The sequence below is a fragment of the Camelus bactrianus genome, chromosome 2 (genome assembly GCF_048773025.1).
Source record: "Camelus bactrianus isolate YW-2024 breed Bactrian camel chromosome 2, ASM4877302v1, whole genome shotgun sequence".
NCBI lineage: Eukaryota > Metazoa > Chordata > Mammalia > Artiodactyla > Camelidae > Camelus > Camelus bactrianus.
Window position 1 is genome coordinate 87,359,744 of NC_133540.1, and position 22,342 is coordinate 87,382,085.

General features: G+C 40.2%; 2 protein-coding genes and 1 pseudogene across 11 annotated transcripts in view; 2 read left to right on the plus strand and 1 right to left on the minus strand.

Annotated features, from left to right (window-relative positions):
• Positions 1–7,189, minus strand: part of CCDC158 (coiled-coil domain containing 158) — a 69,960-nt gene extending 62,771 nt beyond the window's left edge. For 2 of the 9 annotated variants that reach the window (XM_074345589.1, XM_074345564.1), the window contains exons 1-2: positions 6,866–7,186; positions 1,859–1,901 (exon numbers count right to left, since the gene is read on the minus strand). The gene's annotated coding sequence lies outside the window, so the exon portion shown is untranslated. Of the gene's footprint in view, positions 1–1,858; positions 1,902–6,865 lie in introns of all 9 variants that reach the window. The other 7 variants (XM_074345545.1, XM_074345554.1, XM_074345575.1 and 4 more) reach the window with 6 other exon arrangements.
• Positions 7,190–14,580: 7,391 nt separating this feature from the next.
• The window catches only part of SHROOM3 (shroom family member 3), a 297,110-nt gene continuing 289,348 nt past the window's right edge, over positions 14,581–22,342 (plus strand). Inside the window, exons 1-2 of one of the 2 annotated variants that reach the window (XM_074345649.1) lie at positions 14,581–14,731; positions 14,990–15,434. In XM_074345649.1, coding sequence (XP_074201750.1) covers positions 15,267–15,434 — 168 coding nt within the window. In that variant the 5' untranslated portion in view covers positions 14,581–14,731; positions 14,990–15,266. The remainder of the gene's footprint in view (positions 14,732–14,989; positions 15,435–22,342) is intronic. The other variant, XM_074345640.1, reaches the window with a different exon arrangement.
• Positions 19,980–20,316, plus strand: LOC141573874 (histone H2A.N-like; annotated as a pseudogene).

Below are 22,342 nucleotides of genomic sequence, written 5' to 3' on the forward strand. Positions count from 1 at the left end.
TACATGTGTTTGATTTAAATCTCTGAGTGAAGTACACAGATGAGATCTTGGCCTCTTCTAGTATGCCCAAGATTATTAAGAACAATTCTGCCTGATTTAACATTATGGACAGGTTCACACTGAAAGGAGCCTTAAATTTCTGACAGGTAGTAGCTAAGGAAAAGATTCTACTCTGGTTATTTAATTGAAATGTTGCAGGAAAGGCTTTAGAAACCACAGACCACAAAAAGAGGACTTTTGGAGGAAAATAATTTATGGGCTTTACTTTTTGTTACACAGTTCACCTACAGGGCTTAGAAGTATTTCCTGGGTTCTTATCCCTTCTCCTTGGCTCCCAAAAGGCCGTAGTGACTGTGCGCCTGTACTTTCCCTGATGTGAACAGTCCTCACCTTGCCTTCTTTCCTTGTGGCTACTTAAGGTGGATCTCTCCTGTGACTGGGGTAGAATGTGACAATCTCTGTAGTAAGTCGATTTAGAATCTATGCTCTATTTTGATCAGGAAAGATTCCTTTATAATGTGTGTTATACTTAGGTTCCTGGATTCATCAACAAATGACTGAAGCCCCTAGGATGCTGAACCACTCTACCTTTCACAGAAGTCTGAGACTAGTGATTTTGTAAAACTGGTTCGTACTCTCGTAGAACCAGTCTGCAGGTATGTTTTCCTAGGAAATTCTCAGGTACCCCAAGATTGATCCAAACACCACATATCTGGGCTGGTACAATCTCAGAAATGCAATGAGGAGTTATTGCTGAGCAACCCTTTACTGCCTGAGTTATTGCTAACTGTTACTATTAACTTCACATCACTCCGGTGTCTGCTTTCTCAATCACATTCCTTCTCTCTAGATGTTGTCATTGACTGTTAGGGTTCAAATCCTAGCTCTGTGATCTACCATCTCTGTGACCTTGAGGACAATATTTAACCTCTGTAAGACTATAAGATGGAGATAGAATATATACCTTAAAAGAGTAAGAGTTAACTGAGATAAGTCACTCAGTCTCACCATACAGTATTTGCCTCAATCTATCGGTACACAGTGCCACACAATGGGATAGTAAAACATGAAAATAACAATGCTGTCTTTATAATTTAAGTAGTGTATACCAGCTCACTTTCTCATAATAAATAGCTCTATCTTTTTATTTATCTAGGAAGAAGATGTAAGTTTCATAAAGGTCCACTAACAGCAAAGTAGATTGAAACTGCATTGAGTAAATACAGGGACCATTACAATGCAATATAGAATTACTCTATTTAAGATAATCTTCATCAGCACATAATACCATCTCGAAGGGAGGCAGTACAGAAGCAGCACATCACTCAGAATCAGGGAACCTAATTTTGTTATTGGTTACCTGTGAAAGCAGGGGCAATCTTTTCACATCTCTGAGCCTCAATTTCTACCATTACTAAATGAGATTACAGTTGTGCTTTCCAAACTTTTTTTTCTTTTTTTAAAAAATTTTATTTTATTGAGTTATAATCAGTTTACAATGTTGTGTCAATTTCCAGGGTAGAGCACAATTTTTCAGTTATACATGAGCATACATATATTTATTGTTGCATTCCAAACTTTTTTTAAGCAGTGGAAGCCTTTCTTTGAATCTTCAAATCCCAGACTGCACACCCTCCTCTCTGCCCTCGAAACACCTTTATAGATTGCAGAAGGCTCCACTGAGCAGAGTTTGAAAAAACACAGAGATAAACCCCTTGTAATTTTATCATTTCAGATATTCCAGCCTAGGCATTCATCAAGTTCAAGACTTCAAGCTCTAAAATTAGATACAGATTAGTGTATCAGCTGTATATATTCACAATTCTTAAATATAATCCAAAAGTAAAATAAGAAATACCTTAATATCTGGATATTCTTATTTTCACTTATCCTATTAACACCTGAAAAACATAAAATATTTTAAAATCTGCTTTTTAAAATATAATACTTCATTACCTGAAATTTATTATTTTTAAAAAGTTCAATCAAGTCACAAGTTCATTTTCATCACTTAAGATCTTGACAACACCTAAAACACCACAGCAACAGCAACAACTTTAAATCTTTTTTCTTTAGCTTATCTTGCATATGAAAATTTATTTTAATTAATAGCCTATGGCACTTAATCTAGGCTATGTTTGTACATCAGAACATGTTCAATTATATGCTCCCTGCTGGTCCAATGCCAATCTTGTTGGTACAGGTCTCACAGACATTATCAAGATAACGTAGCAAGTAAACCTACAAGCCCCCCATATCTACATTCCCAGATCTGACCTTTCTCCAGGTACAGCTCACACTGACTTAAATAGATCCCTGAATGTCTCTGACCATTTAAACTGTTTTACCCTTCTTAGAGATGCTTTGACCAGAAAACAGATCTTGTGCTTGGTCAGAAAAGTTACTGGGTAGAGGAACTTCAGATATAGGTCTATAAATTTTAAGTAATGGAACTAAGATAAACAACTAGGATTTTTGGAATATCTCAGGGGACTCTACATGAGCAGATGCCTCACTAGAAAAATGAATGACAATACAAACATGAAAACATTATGTAATACACCTGAAACTGATATAATGTTATATATCAATTATATCTCAACTGAAAAAAATAGAATGACAATACTCTATATGCAGAATTAGGACTAATGAGCAGAAGTAAAGGGAGGTAGGTTCTAGCTGAGGGTGGAGATGGACATTCCAAAAACTAGAGCATGTTGAATATATACTTGTTGGACTTCCTTGTGAGCTGTTCAAGCTGAGAGTAGATGAGCATTTGTTGGGATGACAACCGCCACTGGCTGGCCTCTCTTGGGCACAGTGCTGGACTAGAAGATCTCTAAAATCATCTCCAACCTGGACATTCTGTGATTTTGTATGGAGAACATTCAGCAAAAAGATGACCAAAACCACAATGACTTCTCACAAGTGATTTCAGTCACCAGCAAGCCAGATAGGGACAATTCCATCTTCCAGCAAATTTCATGCTCTTTTGCTAAAAAAAATGGGGCTCTAGATAAATTTTAATGAGCATCTGTTCTTTAACACCTCTGCGTGTATGTTTACAGTCACCTTAAATTCATCTTACCCTGAATCTGGTCCCTTCACATTCCCACCTAACTTGTTTTCTAGGGTGTGTTCAGAGACGTCAATAAACTCAACTTCCCAAGTTAGACATTTCAGAGTCTTTATTTGTTCTTCATCCATTCACACTCCACACTATGCTGAGTCTATCTCTGTAATATCTTTTAACTCAGTGAAAGAGACTTCAATGCAATCATAAGGAAGAATCTTTGAATATGCAATTTTGTTAATGTTAGCCCTATTGTATTCTTTCATGCTTTAATGAACTCTTGCTAGACTGCTACAAAATACCTCAAAATGATTCTTCTAGTTTCAGTTTCGTATAATCTTTCTTTAAAATCAGAGCCATTTGCCTTAACTTTGCACAAAGCCGAAGGTTTGAACTAAGACTGGCACTCAAAGCTCTCTACCATGTGTACCCAGCCTCCCAGCTTCATCTCCATTTTCACTCCCTGACACATACTGTGCCCCAGTCCAAGTCTACTTGCTGTGTCCTGAGCATGTCCTGCTCTTTTAGGGCTCTGCTTTTATTTGTACCCTTCTTTTCCTTCCTCCTTTCTTCCTAGCAAAAACTTCCCTAGTTTAGTTTTTAGGGATGTGGAGAAAGAGGTTCAATACTAGCTAGCTGGTAGGAATGTACATTGATCCAGTCTTTAAAAATTAACATTTCAATAACAAGAGAAAGAAAACTGCCCAATGCCTCTGAAAAATATAATTTAATGTAGGGACTATATTTGGAGGAAATGTTCCCCTAACTCTTCCCTCATCAAAAGTAGTTAAGTTTCAATTAAATCATTCATGCATACAAAGCGCTGTGCACAGGGCCTGGCACACAGTAGGCATCTGGTAATCATTAATTACTGCTGTTTACAATGTATTGCTGCTATGAATAGTACTTCTATAAGTACTAGAGCTGGAGCTATCTAAGATCAAAACCAACCCAGTTTCTACCCTCACAGATCTTATATTCTAACAGAGAAAGAGAGACAATAAAGAAACAAATCAAAAATACAATTCTGGAGAGTGGTCAAGTGCAATGATGAAAAGGAGTTGAGGATACTTAGCTAGGGGAGGTCAGGGAAGGACTTTCTAAGGTGACACGTGAGCTGGATGACAAACAGCAGTCAGCCCCGCAGAGGACTGGTGAAGATCCTAAGAGGAAGTACCACGTGCATGGGTCCTGAGATGAGAAGGGCTCAGTGTTCACTGACTGACAGGCAGGAGGCTGGTGAGGCTGCATATAGTCTTGGGAGGATGAGAGGTCTGCTTATGGACAGCCCACTGGGTACTATGCCCAAAGGAACCCCGTGCTTATTGCCAATTCCTTCCCTAAATTATCCTGAAAAGCTGCTGGTGAGGTTGGCAGGAGGTAGAGCTCACAGGACCTTGAAAAGGCCATACTAAAGACTTTGGGGTTTATTCTAATTGCAATGGAAAGCCATTGGAGGATGGGAAATACACTGAGTAGAAGCAGGGACCAGCTGTGAGGCCACTGCAGTAGCAGTAGAGGGACTAAAACCTAACTCTAAAGTAGGCCAGAGATCATAAATGGATTGGGAATGGGGATTGGCTACAAATGGGTGCCAGGGATCTTCACGGGATGATGGAAATGTTCTCAAACTAAATTGTGGTGATGACTGCACAATTCAAAATTTACTAAAAATCACTGGATTCTACACTTAACATTGGTGAATTTTACAGTGTGCAAATTATGCTTCAAAAAACAGTTCAAAAAGAAAGCTGATTGGCTAGTCTATGTACATTTTTGTGATACTTTGTGGGGTAAGAATGGGGGTGCAAATTAGCTGCCTGGTACCCAGAAGTTAACCAATTAAATCTGAACCCCTGGTTTTTTCCTGAACACTGAAAATTCCAAAGTGTCTTCATTTCAAGATGATGAGAGGCTATTTTGGGCCAGATATTAACATCCCCTCACATGGAAGCACCTTTGCATGGTCTCTTTTCCCCTGGATTGAGCCTGGAACTCAATCCCCAGGTGTCTGCAACTCTTATTTGATATACACATGGTAGATACTCAATAACATCTTAGCTAAGGACCAAGCTTAAGTCACTTCGTACCTTTATTCTCTTAACTAGAGCAAACACAGTGATATATTTATAGGAATACAATGAAAGTTTTAAAATTGTTTTAAGTGCTAGACTACCTCTTTCTTACGCACCTAATTTATTTTCTCTTCTCACCAAACCCTTTGTTCAAATCTCTTCCTTAGGATTTACAGGGCTCAGGAAAATATTTAATGGTCTCTGCTACTATACTTGCCACTGTCCCAGCTAGAGAACTTTAAAATACTCATCAATACAGGATTGAGTCTATGTGACTTATAAGCATAACCATATAGTTTCCTACAGTCACCATAACAAATTACCACAAGCTTAGTGGCTTAAAACCAGAGCCATTTATTCTTTCAAATCTCCAGCGCCAGAAATTTAAAGTCAGTGTCACAGGGGCTGTGCTCCCTTTCGAGGCTGTAGGAAAGAATCCATTCTTGGCCTCTTCCAGCTTCTGGTGGCTGTTGGCATTACTACAATCTGTCTCTGTGGTCACACTGCCTCCTCCTCTCTGCCTTCCTCTTATAAGGACACTTACGTTTGCATTTAGGTCCCACCCAGATAATCTGCTCATTTAAGATCTTTGACTTAATCCTGTAAGAAAAGACCCTTTTTCCTTATCACATTTACAGGTTTCAGGGATTAGGACCTGGTATTTCGGAGTGGCCCTTATTCAGCCTACTATACCATATAATTTGGGGCCATTTAGCTTGGGAACAGGTGGCTCACAGAAGCCCTATTTAATGAATTGTGGATTATTACAGTAAGTGGCCCTAACATAGTAGATAGTCAACACGGAATCCTCTTCGTAAAACACAACAGTAAGGGCTTTGCACATACCAAATAAACTGTCAATTTCTACCCTCTATTTAGTTGTGTAATAATATCTCTATGGCATAAAAGCCATTTTACCCATGACACAAATAAAGATAACTGTACAAGATTAAAAAACAATAAACGTGGTACAGAGGTGGGAGGACCAGACCTCTCCCACCACTCCCCTACCCACACCCCACGACTTTACACACAGAGAAACAGTCTCACCCAGCTAATCTCTGAGATAGTGGAAGGCACTGGCACTTTCCTTCCCGAATCAACTGCTGATAAAGCAAGAAGCCCCCTATGAAATCGCCGACTTCACTCTTCTTACATTTTCCTTTGATTTAAAGTACAACAATATGCACGAACAAAAGAACCACGGTGGGGACTTGGAACAGAGTTTTGCAGAAGAGGCTGGACTCATCTGAGAACTCACTGTTTCTGACTGATGCCGATAACCGTACAGAGCCAGGCTCCTGGAGTCACTTCCAGGGCGGGCTCCAGCTGAACGGGCCCTCGCACAGCATTTACTATCACCTCATCTTGGACGAGCCTGTCCAAGGCTACCCGTCCTCTTTATCTCTCTGTCTTCCCCATCCCTCCTCCCTGGCCGCCAGGAGTAGGAACAAGAGTTAGTACTGTTGGGACAGGATCCCCAGTTATTTATACAGAAATGGATACTGTGCACAGGGCCCTTTGGTCCCAGAGTTCGGCCACCGTCCCCGAAAACAGCAGCCCGTTCTGGTAAAGACACATGTATTAGGCATCTACCATGTGCAAAACAAACACAAAAGTCTGGAAGGTTCCAGAAATGAAGACGCGCTGCCCCAGGTCCTGCGAAGAACGACCCACTACCCCTCACCCGGTCCCCGGGTCGCGCCCGCCCATGTACCTGCGACCTACGCCTCATCCTAAGAGACCAGCCCCATCCCCGTGGGAGCGCCGGCGGGCGCGGCGGCCGCACCTGCGTCGACCAGGCGGCGGCAGCGTCGGCGGCGTCGGCGGCGGCGGGGGCGGCTCCTCCTCGGTGGCGGCGGCGCTGGACGCTGCCCCGCCCACCCCCGCGCCCGCTTCCCGCGCGCTCCCGACACCGCCGGCTCCTCGCGAGCCGCGCGGGCAACGGTTGGGCACCTCTGTGAGGCGTGGGGAGGGGGAGGGGTGCTGGATACCCCCGGGGTTGCCCCCGACTCCTCCCTCAGACGCGGTCGCCGGGGCAACCGAGCGCCCTTTACCCCCCGTCTCCCTCCCCCACCCCAGGAGCCCTAAGGGGACGGCGTGCACGCAGCAGGCACCAAGTCCCGCCAACCCTACCCCGGAAACAACCCTAATTCTGGCCTCTACTTGCTCTCTCTGCCCCTCAAGGCCTCTCTTTCTACGGCCTCTTCATCGGTCTCCAAGTCCTACTCTTGCCCCGCACCCGAACGCCCCGGGCTATTCTTGAAGTTATTCCTCCAATGATCTTCCCCAGTTCTTAGCCATTCCCCGAGAGTCAAGCCCAATCTTAGCGGTGCCAGTCAGGCCTCTCCCCAGCCCCCCTGCCCCGCCTCCTGACGCTGCCTCCATCCCCACCCCACCCTCAGTTCCCCTTTGACTATCTCATTTAACATAATTCACATTTTACACCTCTGCCTTCGGTTATGGTTATGCCGATCCTCTGTCCGGAATGTTTTCCAAGGTTCAGATATATTCTCGGGGTAGCTGACCGTTTTGCCTCCGGAGAGTTGTTTCCTCCTCTGTGCTTCGGTTGCTCTCTGTCGTCATCTCTAATACAGAATTTATCAGATTATGTGATTACACACTCAAACCTCCCGGTGCTGTCCAAATTAGTGCTCAAATGGAAGGAATCCAGAACCGCCTAGTGTGATAGATGCTACCTGTCGCGTTAATATTGTCAGCCGTCACGTTGTACAGACACCTACAAATAACTTTTTAATGTGTAAATTGATTGGAAATATTAATAAATCCTGTTATATAATACAGTTATAAGTTTTAATCAAATTAGTATTAAGTACCACTAAAGATTGCTGTTTATCGTATTTATAATTTAAATTATTCCATTTATTAATTCGGAGAGATCTAATATTACCTATAGAATCAAGCACTTCTATAGGCAATGAAATGTAAGTACTAAATGGAAAGGTGAATGGTTTAAGTTTTGTGGCTAGACAGAAAGCAATTTTTAATTATTCTGTTTTAAAGTTTTATTCTATCAAAGCCTGAGTGTGTTCCTATGGCAAGGAAAGTTTTTAGTTACCTAATATGTGATATCCTTTGGTGTCTTAATATTTGTATGGTGGGCCCTGAGAACCAAGAAAGTTCCTTTTTCTTTTCTTGTCATTTCAACAAATATTTATTAAACACCAACTACATGCCAGGAATATCAGTGAACAAAACAGACCAAACCCTGCCCTCGTGGAACTCATCCTAGTTGGGAGAGACAGATCACAAATAATCACTGTGCTAATTAAGATATTAGGCCATGGTGAGTGCTGTGGAGACAAGTGAAGCAGGGAAGAGAAGGAAGTGTGGGATATATGGACATTTAAATAGACCAGGGAAGGACCCACCTGATTCCCCGGGGCCTTTGTGATTGGATTTCTAGAAGCATTTCCTGACAGGGGGAGCTGAGGACATGAGCAATTTCTAATTTGGGGTTACTTTTGAAACGAGTTTTAAAAGACTTTCCTATACCATCCTAAGTATAGGAATATTTTTAATCTTTAGAGTTGAGGTTTTTAAAATCAACTTTATTGATGTACCCTTCACTTACAATGAAGTTCATTCATATTAAGTGTACAGATTGTTAAGTTTCAAGAAATATACACACTGAGTAACCAGCACTCCAATCAAGATGTAGAACATTTCCGTCTCCCCAGAATGTTGTATCCCTTTGTCTTCCCCGCACCCCACCCCCGACACTGATAGGAGTTGAGCTTTTAAAAAATTCAAGATGTTGAGTTTGTTTGGTTTTTTTGAGGATAGATTCTTTTACAGAAGAATGAAAAAAAAAAAGGGATAGAAGTAAGAGATCGAAGCCAAATAACTAATAAAATAAGGCAGATTGCCTTTTCTCCTCTAGGCTATGTCTGCCATAAAGGCCAGTTACCTTTGTCACTAGCATCTTTGAAGCTGGCTCTGGCTCTTCCAAAATAAAGAACACTTATGTTCTTTATCATAGCAATCTATTGTTTGAGATCTTAACACTGCTATTTCTGCTGAGCTATGTTCTTATTAAGAAGATTCTTTATGTCTCATCTAGGAAATAAACAATAAATTTGTGGATATGTTTCTACCAGTTTTTAAACACAATAACTTACTATGATAACTCCCATAACAGTTACAACGTTTGCCAGACATGTAATATTTAGTTTCTGCTATCAGATATTACTATTATTTGGTTCTTTATGCCTCCTGCAGTTTTTGTGACACTCACCCACAACCACGCTCAGCGTGGTGAAGTGATGTACTGATTAATCATAGTGTCATACTTTTCAGTGTTTCTTTACCTTTTACAAATACTTTTTAAAAACTTATTGTGGCAAAATATACAAAAGAAAATTTACCATTTTAATCATTTTTAAGTGTATAGTTCAGATAAATATATTCACCTTGTTTTACAACTGTTGCCACCATCTGCCTCCAGAACTTTTTCATCTTCCCAAACTAAACTCTGTACCCAATAAACTCTAACTCTCTATTCACCATTCCCCCATGCCCTGGCAACCACCATTCTACTTTCTGTCTCTATAAATTTGACTATTCAAGGTACCTCATATAAATGGAATCATACGGTATTTGTCCTCAGTGACTGGCTTATTTCACATAGCAGAGTATCCTCAAGTTTAACCCATGTTGTAGTGTGTGTCAGAATTGCCTTCCTTTTTAAGGTTGAATAATATCCCATTATTATTATATATATTATAGTAATTCCATTATGTATTATAAATTCATCTGTCGATGGAATCCTTGAGTTTTTTTTAAACTAACTTTATCGAGGTATAATTTCTGTTTAATAAACTGCATTTGTTTAATAAAAAGCATACCATTTGATGAGTTTTGATGGATACGTTTGACCCTTGAACAGTAAGTGTTTGAACTGTGCAGGTCCACTTCTACACATTTTTTTTTCAGTAATAAACTATAGTGCTACATGATCTGTGGTCGGTTAAATCCTTGATGCAAAATCGAAGAAACAGAGGGTTGACTGTAAACTTACATACAGATTCTCAACTGTGGGGTGGAGGGGGGATCTGTGCCCCTAACCTTCATGCTGCTCAAGGGTCAACTGTATACACCTGTGAAGCTACTGTGTCAATCAGGACACAACGTTTCCATCATTCCTGAAAGATTTGAATTGTTTGTGCTCTCATAGTTTGTGACAGTCCTTAGGACAGTTGGTGAAGCAGATGCTGTAATCTGCATGCCCAGCATCCATTTCTCTTTCCTCCTTTCTCAGAGAATCCCACTTTGTGTATTCAACACAACATTCTGCAGAGCCATGACATTGCTGCAGGCGAAGTTCTAGCAGGTGCATCCTGATGATTTTAAACTAATCTTTGGGCTTTCAGTTCTCTTTCAAGTGGCTGTTTTCAGGTGAGGTTTCTTAGTATTTAGCAGTGAGGGAAGGTCAGCTGGGGAAGTTTTTCTCGGTCCTAAGAAAGAGACAAATGTGGAGATGATTCTTTTTGCTTCTGAAAGGTTGCCTAGAGAGATTGTGCAAACTTTAAAATAAGGTTGATTTCTGCCTATTTGAGTGGTTCTAAGACGCTCTTTCTGAAAAAGACTAACCTTCCAAACCTACAGTTTAACAACACGTTGTCTACAGTTACTTTCATGGTTATTTAATGAGCCAGAAGAACCACTAGATGTCACTCTGACTTTAGTTTTTATTTTCAGAGCTGTGACATTTTCAATCTTTGAAATATTAAATTTAAAGGCATTCAAAAAATCCAATAAGTTAAAAAATCACATTTTAGCATTTAAGATTCTAAAAGAGATAAAGATATGGGTTACTGTGAAAAATTAAAATCAAGAAATGAGAATTTTGAAAATGAACAGATTAATTTTCCCTTAAGTGGCCTTAACAAATAGAATGATGCATAATTCCTAAGTCAAAAGAGTGATTAGGCAAATGACATTTAAAAGAGTGTTTGGTACAGGCACGCCAGACAAAGAGGAGAGGCAACATGATTGAGAGATTTTTCTACCCTGGCGCCACAGAACACAGAAACAGAGTAACATGAACTTAATTACAACAATGGGAATTTTTCATATAAAGACAGAAAGTAAAGTTGTGAGCTGTGTTGGATCTATTTGTCTTGAAGGAAGTACTTGATAAAAAAGAGTAGAAGTAATTCTAAGTCAGAGGCAGATAGAAGGCGGGAAGAAGTAGAAAGAGAGAAAACAAGTTTCGAAGCCCCCTCTGTGAGACGACACTAAGCTTCCCTAAACTTTTTCCTAAACCAGGAAGATCCATGAAGGGTTTCATTGTGTTTACTCTGAACGCTTGTAGTTGCAAGTAACAGAAACCCAACTCCAGCTGTTTAAGGAAAAAATACATATGTGTTTATAGGCTTACCATGCTGGTAAGAGTGGGATAGCTTCAGGTATGGCTGTATCTGGTAAAGGCAGCAATTCTCAAAGTGTAGTCTGGGGATCTTGGGGAGTCCCTGAGACCCTTTTGGGTCTACAAGATCAAATCCATTTTCATAATAATACTAAGACATAGTCTTAGTCCCTTCCACTGTCAGCAGCTTGAGGAAACAGGGTTGTTTTTCTCTCCCTGGAGAGGAAAGAGAGTCCAATTTCATTCTCTAATTAGAGTTTGGGTCCAAATCACATGCCCAAACGGAAGTTATCCTTATGAATTAGCAATGTCAGTTACATAGAAAGTTGTCTTTTTGCCAGAATTATGCAAAAGACCTACCTTAAACTGAGAATCCATTCCTAAGTGTCTGAAGATTTTAACTTAATGCCCACTTATGCTGCTTGCAGGAGTCATCTGGTCAGATTATTTAACCTTTTCATGGCCTCTATGTCCTTACTTCTAAAAATAAGGATGCATTCTTTGATTCTGAGCAATGGAAGATGCGGAGAAATGTTATTCCAATCCTGGCCTATCAGTTGCTACACTGAATATCCATCAAATGAAGTTCTGCATGTTCTTTTTTTTAGATTGTATCTTGATTTTCATTAGATATTTATGACTTAAATATTTTTGGTGATAATGTAAATGAGAGGTTTCATCAGTCTACAAGCACTGAGTTCTGTTCTTCACTGCTTACCTTGTTCTTAATTTCCTTTGCCTTTTGTTGTTAGCTTCATTACTTTTAAAATTAAATGTTGATTCTGTGAAATTCCAGTTTTTGCAAAATGAATTAGGACCAAGGTCATAATTGCCACAAAAAATATCCAGAAAAACTATTTACTTAGGGTCTTATTTAAATAAATATACATATTTGAAAACTCAGTGAAAGAAAAGCCAAAATTTCACCATTTATTCTTAATTTATAAATTAATCTGCAAAAGGAAACCCAGTGAAAATTGCATAAATTACTCTTAAGAATCTGACAGTGTTTACCATATATTTTCATTTTGTATATGAAACCTTTTGTTTCCACTAAAATAGCATCATTACATAAAAATGAGATTTTACTTTTTTTGTCTTTGAGCCCTACAGAGGAAGTCACCACTGAAAAGCAAATAATACTTGTCATGTGTTGTTATACATTAAATATTATCTAGACTTATTTGTATATTATGTCTGCTTCTCTGTTATATTAACTTTTCATTAACTATAGGTACAAACACCAAAATTAAACTGATATCAAAACCTCAGTTTCCAACATAATTCATATTATCACATACTTTTTAAAAAATTCAAGTATAGTTGATTTACAGTGTTGTGCTAATTTCAAGTATACAGCAAAGTGATTTAGTTATATATATATATATATATATTCTTTTTCAGATTCTTTTCCATTATAGGTTATCACAAGATATTGAATACATCGTGTGCTACATAGTAGGACCTTGCTGTTTATCTATTTTACATATAGTAGTGTGCATCTGCTAATTTCAAACTCCTAATTTATTCTTTTCCCTTTGGTAACCAGAAGTTTGCTTTCTATGTCTGACATTATCACATACGTTTTTGGGGGGCGGGGCAATTAGGTTTATTTATTTATTATTATTTTTTTTTTAATGGAGGTACTAGGGATTGAACCCAGGACCTCGTGCATGCTAAGTATGCGCTCTACCACTGAGCAATACCCTCTCCTCCCATTATCACATACTTTTAAACAGAAAAAGTTTTAGCAAAATATCCCTTGGAAATAATTCTAAATTGTTTCAATAACTTGACAGCTGAGGCTTCTGGATAAAAGAAAGTTTGTTACCGAGCAGGACCCTGTGGGGCCTTCCTGGGTCAGACCCCTCCCCCATATTCTCTGCCATAGCTCTTCTCTGAATATTTCCTGAGTTTTCCAGATGCTTAATACCACCACCAAAGGGAAGAAATTACTTAATGAGCAAGAGAACGTGGCCCCCAGACCTTCTGGCACCTAGGGGTTGATAGCGTTGACCGCCTGGTTACCTCCACATCAACCAATCAGAGAACTGTGCACGAGCTGATCACGTACCCTGCGACCCCACCCTTACCTGGCTTTTAAGTATGCTTTGCTGAAACCCTTTGGGGAATTCAGGGTTTTCTTGGGCATGAACCTCTGCGTCCTCCTTGCTTGGTCCTGCAAAACTTCGATGTTTCAGTTTGTTTGGCCTCGTGGTGCAGGGGGCACACAAACTTGCCTTCAGTAACAGTATTAATGTTAAATTTTATATAGCATTATTACAAAATTCCACTGCTAACCTGAAATCAGGACAACATTCCACCTTGAGTGCCCATTACTTGCCAGACATTTCTTTACATTTAAAGAATGGGTAACAGTCTTGGAGTAGATAACAATTAAAAGACAGAAAAAAGTCTGCGTCCTGTTTGTATTGAATCAAACAAGCAGAAATTTGGTTGGAGAGTCCTATTTCAGGATGAGAGGCTGGTCATATATTTTACTTGGCATTTTCTTCTAGTGAACAAAATAAAGCCCTTGCGCTGTCACCTTAACACTGACTTAAATGTTTACCAAAACCGCTCAGGGCACTGCTTCTCAAACTTGGCTGCACAGCGGAATCGCCCGGCGTTTTTTAAAAAAAATGTCAATGCCTGAGTTTCACCCCCAGAGATTCTGCTTTAATTGGAACAAGGTGGGGCTATTCTATCAACTATTTTTCTACTCCTTGCAAATTAGCCATCTGTAAGGTATTTCTAACTGTCTACGTTTTATCAACTGTAAGACTGTTTTGATTGGCTGGGTCTCTGTGGTGAACTGAATTCCGCATAGCAGTGCTTATTGTGCAGAAAGGTTGCGGTGCCTCTGTTTGCCCTAATCCATTTCCTCTCCCTTCCTTACTCTTTCTTTCAGATGAGGCAAGTGGCTACCGCGGCAGCAGCAGTGTCTGGTCATCCCTGAAAATACCAAAGAAAGAACTAAGCTGCCTCCTGGATAATTTTTCCACTGAATGTGAATTTACCAATGCTTTTTTTTTTTTTTTTCCATTTTTCTCTCCATCCTGCAAAAACTTTTTTTTTTCTTCAAGAAACAAACTATGAACTTATTGCTGAAAAATGCAGACCAAAAGTTTTATCAAAGCTTCTCTGTCTCTTTGGGACAAGTTAGAAAATTCTGAAGCAAGCAGAAGCATAGTAAGTGCTTTCTTTCTTTTAAAACTACTGGGGAGAGGGGAGGCTATTGTAATGGTAAATTTCACTCGGAGAGGAAGAAAGGGTTGATAATCAAAACTGAGGTATTCGTTCAAGTTGCTGCAATTTCCTTTCTACATCGTAAGATGGCTTTAAGTTTCTCTGTAAAATCTACAGGAAAAGTTTTGGTGTGTGTGTCTGTGAAATAAAAGCCATCTTAAGAGTGACATTGAAAGAAGTTTTTTTTTTTTTTTTGAACAGAGTGGATAGACAGACACCACTTAGGGAGCTTCCACGAGGATTGGAAATTCCAGGATGAGAATTTACATTCAGAGATGTTGAATTGGAAAATCCTCCTGGTTCAGGATCTTGCAGTTAAGCTTGGAAGGACATTTTACAACTGAAAGAATTATTTTCTGAAAACTTCCCTTTTGACTGGCGTGCATCCTGAAGGGTGGAATAATGTGCGGTAGAGCCACTGCTTTCCTGAATCTGCTCCAGGCATTTAAACTTTAACTCGAGGGATCATGTATTTGGCATGATGAGGACCACAGAGAACGTCGAGGAGCCTAGTGCCACACTAAACCCTAACAGGACCCCCAGGGGAAGGTACATTTATCTGGAAGCGTTCCTGCAGGGAGGAGCTCCCTGGGGTTTTACTTTGAAAGGTGGCCTGGAGCACGGAGAACCATTAATCATCTCTAAGGTATGTTTATTTTTCCAATCTTGTCTTTATTCCAGTTGCTTTTTCAACCTTTCAACTTTTGTCAGATCTGTCAAAAACACAAAGATAATGCTGGGGATTGCCTGGATATTGCTTAATTTGCTGTTTCATACCTTTCTGATTATATCTGGAAATACTTTGCATAGCTTGGAGTTTGAAAGAAAAATGTGTCTAGCTCGTTTATTCTGTGAAATCCCAGGGAAAAATGTGCTTGTTTGATCGATAATCTCTTTTTGTGAATGAAATAGTGTAAAACCAGCTACCACATGATCTCTTCAGTTATAAATCGGATTAAAGGTTAACAGCTTGGTTAAGGTGGTGGCATGGTGTATATCTGTGTACGTGCGCATTTATTTAGCATGTGGCTAGGAAAATACCCGCTTTCTCCTTTCAGTGGAAAATATCTAGCATTCCAAAATATTTTAGAATTTGTAATTCTGGATAATTGACTGCATAAATATTATTTATTGCTTTTTGCACACTCACAGAGAATTAAATCAGCTTTTAGTATAATTCAAGGGCAAAACAGCATTTCTGCCTCTTCTATTTATCTGCGTATTTAAGCCAATTTTTAAACTTTAGTCCTCCTGCAACACTCCTCAATTCTTCATTTATCTTTGGTGTGAGTAGGTAGAATGAACCCTTTTTATGCATTAGGCTTGTAGTTTTGCTTTTCTCTTAAACTACAGAGATTAAGAAAGAATACAGAGATTTCTTTTAAAATTTCAGAATACTAGCAGTCTAAAACAAGAGAGTATAAGTGCTTTTCACACATAAACATTACTCAAGAAACATATGTAATTGAGGGGGAAAATTTATTTTTAGTCTGAGGATGGGAAAGAGGTAAATATACATTTTGCCTGAGCTCTGTTACTTATTTAAGGTTAGTTTTCATATCCCACCGAAATCTGTGTTTTGAGAGGGACTGAAATGATTTTTACTGTGGATAAGCCAGTGGGAACTGGTTTCCAGCAGTCAGCCAAGAGTGTGCAGAATGTCACTGTAAGTTGTGTAACATTTCCTTACCTTCATAAGAAAACAAAAGATATGTGTACATATATATGTATCAGTTAGCAAAGATTCCAGCTATGTTACTGAAAACCCAATTGATAATGGTCTAGGTAAATTGGGGTTAGTTTTTCTCATATTACATGAAGTCTGGAGTTAGGCTGTGCAGGCTAGGAGCCCCAGCTCCTAATGTCATCAGTAACTTCACTTATCTCTCCACTCTGCCTTCCTCATGATGTTGGCTTTTGTCTTCATGGTTGCAAGGTGGATGCCATACCTCCAGCATTGCAGCTTCATTCTGGGTAGGGATTTGGCTTTTTACTTGGAAAGGGACAAGCTCCCTATTTGACTTTTGTTTGCATCTCATTGACCAGAACTGTGCCACAAAGCTATCCTTAGACCAGTTATGGCCAAGGGCAATGAGGTTTCTGTAACTAGTTTAGACCAGTCAAGATTTCTCTTCTGGTTTGCAGTAGAAACCTAACCTTCCTGTTGTCGAGGAATCTCTGTCTACTATTTGAACAAATTGAGTTTCTGTTTTCAGGAAGAAGGAGGGAATGGGTGCTGAGTATATAGCTGAGAATGTCTGCCACAGACACAAGTATCATCTCTGCATTTTAAAACTCTGGTTGTACACTCATTTTGCCTGGTCTTTAATGATAAGATATGTATCTGTTCACTAGAATATAGTTTGCTGTCAAACAGCCCTAATCCTACTACCAATGAGCCACTCTGCTAAGGCTCCATTTTATCTGCAGAATGGGAGTAAACGATTATCTCCTTCATCAGACTGTGTAGGGGGGATTAAATGAAACCATACATTTAGAATAGTTAGCATAGGGGCTGGTATGCAGAAAGAGCTAAAAAAAAAAAACTTAGCAAAGGTTGTGACAATTTTCCATTATTCGAGGAGACATTTGTATTAGGATACAGATTTGGCTGCTGTACAGAAATCCAAACTAACAATAGCTTAAACAATGTAGGAATTTATATATGTCTCACATGATAACCTGAGCATAAGCCAAACTGAAAGATGGCTGCATGGGGTCAGGGACCCAAGTCCCTTCTACTTTCTTACTTCCATCTCTGGGGGGATGCCCCGTCTGCATGGTCTGAGGTGACTTGCCACAACATCTGCTTTCCAGTCAGTAAGAAGTGGAAAAAGAGCAAAGAGAAGGCCATCTCCTTCCTTCCAAGGGTATAATCTGGTGTGGTCTGCTCTGTCCAGTATGGTAGCCACCAGCCACATGTGGCTATTTCCATTTCAATTAAAAGTAATTAAAGTGTAATTCAATTTTAGATTCTGTTTCTCATATCCACTAGCTAGATTTCAAGTGCCATATGGCTTCAGAGTTCTTGAATATCTCTCCCCACCCTGTCTGGCAAACTCATATAAATCCAAGCTCCATTTCTTCCTCTTTCTGTGGTTTTCCTGACATCAAGGTGGGTTGGGTGGTCTCTCTTCTATACCCCTTAGCTTGCATTTATTACGCCAAGTCATTATTTTTTTAAAAATTTTGACTGTCTTCTCAGAAGTTTATGAGCCTCCTGAAGGGCTGGGACTATTTCCTTTTCATCTCTACCATATCTAACTCAGACCCCGGGTACACAAATATTTGTTGAGTAAATGAAAAATCATGGGCTATGTCTTACTCATCTTGCATTTCTGAGATCCAGCAGAGTGCCTAGCACAGAGTAGGTGCTCAGTAACTTCTGTTGAATTAATAAGCCAAGACGAAACAGAGCAGGAGGCAGTGTAGGCAGGGAGGCAGAGTCCCAGGAGATGAGGTTGCCAGGCAGATCTCCACAGGTGGAGTGTGTATCAGTTTCCCATTGCTGCTGTAAAAATTACCACTTAAACAACACAAACTTAGTGTCTTACAGTTCTCTAGGTCACAAGTCTAACACAGGTCTCACTGGGCTAAAATCAAAGTGTCAACAAGGCTGTGTTCCTTTTTGGAGGCTGTAGAGGGAAAAAAATCTATTTCCTTACTCTTCCCACCTTCTAGAAGCTGCCCACATTCCCTGGCTCCTGGCCCCGTTCCTCCATCTTCTAACCCAGCAACGCAAGTTGAGTCCCTCTCACATTGCATTATTCTGATCTCTAACTCTTGCCTCCCTCTTCCCATTTTAAAGTACCCGTGAGATTACATTGGGCCCACCAGGATAATCTATCTCCCTGTTTTAAGATCAGTTGAGTAAAACCTTATTTCTGTCTGTGGCCTTAATTCCTCTTTACTATGTAACCTAATATATGCACAGTTTCCAGAGATTAGAACGTGGATGTCTTTGGGGAGAGAGGGCATTTGAACATTGATGAAAGTCCACATAATTAAGACAGTACCAGGGATGAGGCAAGTGAAATTAAGTGGCTGATTGTGTGAATCCCAGATCTTATTTCTATGGAAAAAGTGCACAAGAGCTCATACACTGCTAACCAAATGTTCACTATTCCCCTAATGTAGGGTAACCCCCACTGTAAGTGAAGGGAAGGGACAGAACACACTGAGTCGTACCTCTGAAAGGCACGTACACTTATACAAAGCAGTTATAAGCTGCCAGTCATGGATGACAATATAATGAATGAAATATCATTTTTCTTTAGGTACAAATGAGGCAGGAGAATGAATGGGGGAAAAGGAGCTACAAAAGGGTGGCCATAAAGGAAATCATTTCCAGATCATTTTCTTTGGGATTTAATGTCCTTGAAAAGGAAAGGTGGAGTTAAGAAAAGAGCCTCTATAATCTGTGAACTTCAAAAAGAAAGGGTAACTATCTTTTTAACAGGGATTGTCTGCAGAAGCTCAAGTAATTCAATAGTTCAGGAAGTTGGCAGCATGACTTTATTATGACTCACTCTGTATTGTGACTGAGAAAAGCAGTTTCACCTGTTGTGGGGATGCACCTGCCCCTAGGATTCATAAATCAAGTAACGACTACAACACCAACAAACAACAACAGGTAGCAATCACTAGTAAATGCTGGCACTTGCTAAGTGCTTACTCCGCCAAGCTCAGTGCCAAGAGATCCGCACGTGTTAACGCATTAAATTTCCACAACTTCGTGAGGAAGGCAGCATTATTATGCCAACTTTATACATGAGAAACCGAGACACGGAATCTGAGTAGCTTTCTGAAGTCCTCACAGCTAGCAGTAAATGCTGGAGCTGGAGTTTGAGTCCAGGCATTCTGGTTCTCCAGAGCCCGTGCACTTAACAGGCTATGCCACTCGGTCATTGTTGCCTACCAGATATTTGTCTCTGTCTAGATTCCAGAGCTGTTATCTGGGGGAAATACGGGATTAATATTTTGTTACATATGTTTCTAAATTTATTAGAGGGAAAGGATATTTTAAAATCTTAGTCCTATAAGTTCCCCTAAAATAGGTGTAAGAACTCCTTTAAGTTGTTCAAGTCCCATCAAAGGAGGGACTGCTTAACATTTGTTAATTAGTGTTGTTGTGTTGCCTTCACTGGAGGAGGCATCATTTTCGTGCACTTAAAAGGAGTAAAGCCTCCACATGTACTTCATATGCCTACATGGCCTAAGGCTCCCTAAGAAGAAGACTAAAAAGTGCAGCCCAGCCAAAAAGAAGTGTGAGTGGGCCAGTTCAGCCTTTGGGAAGAAGAGGAGGAAAAAGGAGGCTGATTTTACTTATATGGGGGAAATCCTAAAGCAAACCCGCCCAGACGTCATGGATGCTCCTGGGTCCTGGGCGCACTGGGCTCTCTGGACCACTGGTGACTGGGACAGATCAGCCTGCAGCTAGATTGCTCTTCGACAGCCACAGAAAAGCTATCACCAGCAGAGACCTCCTTGAAGCGGTCAAGCAGAGAAATTCTTGGAAGAGCTTTTAGAGAAATGAAGTGTTTGTGAATGGCCCGGTTGTTGGAAATGATTGCACTTGTCCAAAAAAAATTCAATGTGTCAGAGGGCTGGGTTGGAAGACAAGGTATTTAAGAAGTACTGGCAACAACAGGAATCTTGGTGCTACACAGCTGGTCTCTGGGTCCTGTGTTTTTTAGCCTCTGATGTCATTTGTAGGAAACAAGGACATTTTCTCTTACATGTTTAAAAAAAAAATCTGGGCTTCGGAATTCAAGGTAAGTCATTGTCTCTTAGGTCTCTTACATCATCAACACTCAGAGCACATATTACTGATTTCTGCCCTCCTGAGAGGTATCTTTGCTCTGGCTGGACTCTCTTCTGTGCCATCTCATGTATAAATTCTGTTGGTTCTGTCTTCCACACCATTACACCTCCCTCTCTGAAACTGCTCTTGCCACCTATAACACCATCATCCTCTTCCTGTCAGTCTGAACTACAGCCTTCCCCTACCAATCCCTATCCCAGCCACACCTTTCCATTCTTTATCCATAAGGGGGTGCGTTTGCAAGGTGACATCAGAGATAACCTCAAACATATGTCCCCTGGCTTCTTGTTGTCTGACACTACTGATTTTAAAATGGATTCTTTCATTGGGTTCTTCTAGCCTTAGTGATAGGAGCTAGTCCCTGAGTCCTCCTCATGATTCCTCCTCTGAAGAGAATCATCCAAAACATCTCAATCAACCTGCCATTTCAGGGTGAAATGAACTGCTTTACTGCATGTGAGCAGCCTTGGAAGTAGGAACAGTCCACAGGTTAGATTACTCACTTGGAACATACTTAAATTGTCTGGATGACCGTGTTGAGATTCTGGATTTTCGATATCCATCTGTCCAACCTGAGCACCTTACAGCCTTCTAGCTTCCTCAGTGATCCTTGATTGCAACACACCAACAGCAGCCGCACAGTCTTTCTTGGCCCATTTCTTCTGCACTAAAACAAAGGTTATCTTACAAGGTTATGAGCCACGGTCCCTGAGTACAATATGAAATTGAATTTTAGGCAGTTCTCCCAAAACCATGGGTTGGTTGATTTCGTTCATCCCAAAGTCATCTTTTTCATCTCCTTCCCAAAACCAAGCTAGACTAGCTTGTTACTGACCTTTTAAAATAGCCTGTCCTTCTAAGTTTCTCTCCCTACTTCTCTTACTCTTTCCTGTAACATTCTTTGCCCTTCATACCAGGCTAGCCTCATCTCTCTGCTGTCCTCAAACTAATTTGTTTGGTCCCTCATTGTTCCATCCCCCTCTGTCCTGCATTTGCACTTAGTCTTTCTTCCTCTCATCTCCCCTTTATTCATGCCGTCTTCTGGTACAGGGAGTGGTTTGCGTTTGGCCAATAAATGGTAATCACTTTGAAATGAGCTTTACTGAGGCTATATAACTTGTTTCTCCTGGCAATATACTTCTCATTCCACACACAACAAATGCTCAGTAAATGTTGAATGAGTTATAGGATGTTAGAGCTGTAAAGAATCTGAGCCATCGTCAAATCCAACTTCCTTATTACACAGAGAGGAAACTTAAGCATGATAAAGTTCATTTACTTGTCAAGATGGTTTCTACCATAAAAAACAAATGTGTGTGTGTGTGTGTGTGCACGCATGTGTGTGTGTAAAGCTCAGCTGGTGAGGAAATGATTGCTTTCTAGTTGTGCCATTCACACTTTTGTATGAATCCTAGCTCCCTGTTAGGCTGGTCTAGAAGCTAAGGACCTTTCTTTCCTCCCTCCCTCCTTTCCTTCCTTCTTTTCTGTCTCTTGTCCACAGTGCTTAAACTGTGCTTAACAATGATGAAAATGAAAACATATTAATGAAGAGAAAGGCAAATGAATATTAAGGAGGATCTTCTTTAAAGTCTTTGTTAGAAAGATGTCAAGGCCATGATACTAGAAAACCCTGTTTAAAAAATGAAAGTAAGTAGGTTGAGTTTGACCTTCAATTTAGTGATGGCATGCACATATTTAATGTTTGGTAAATGTCTGTTGAATTGAACTGA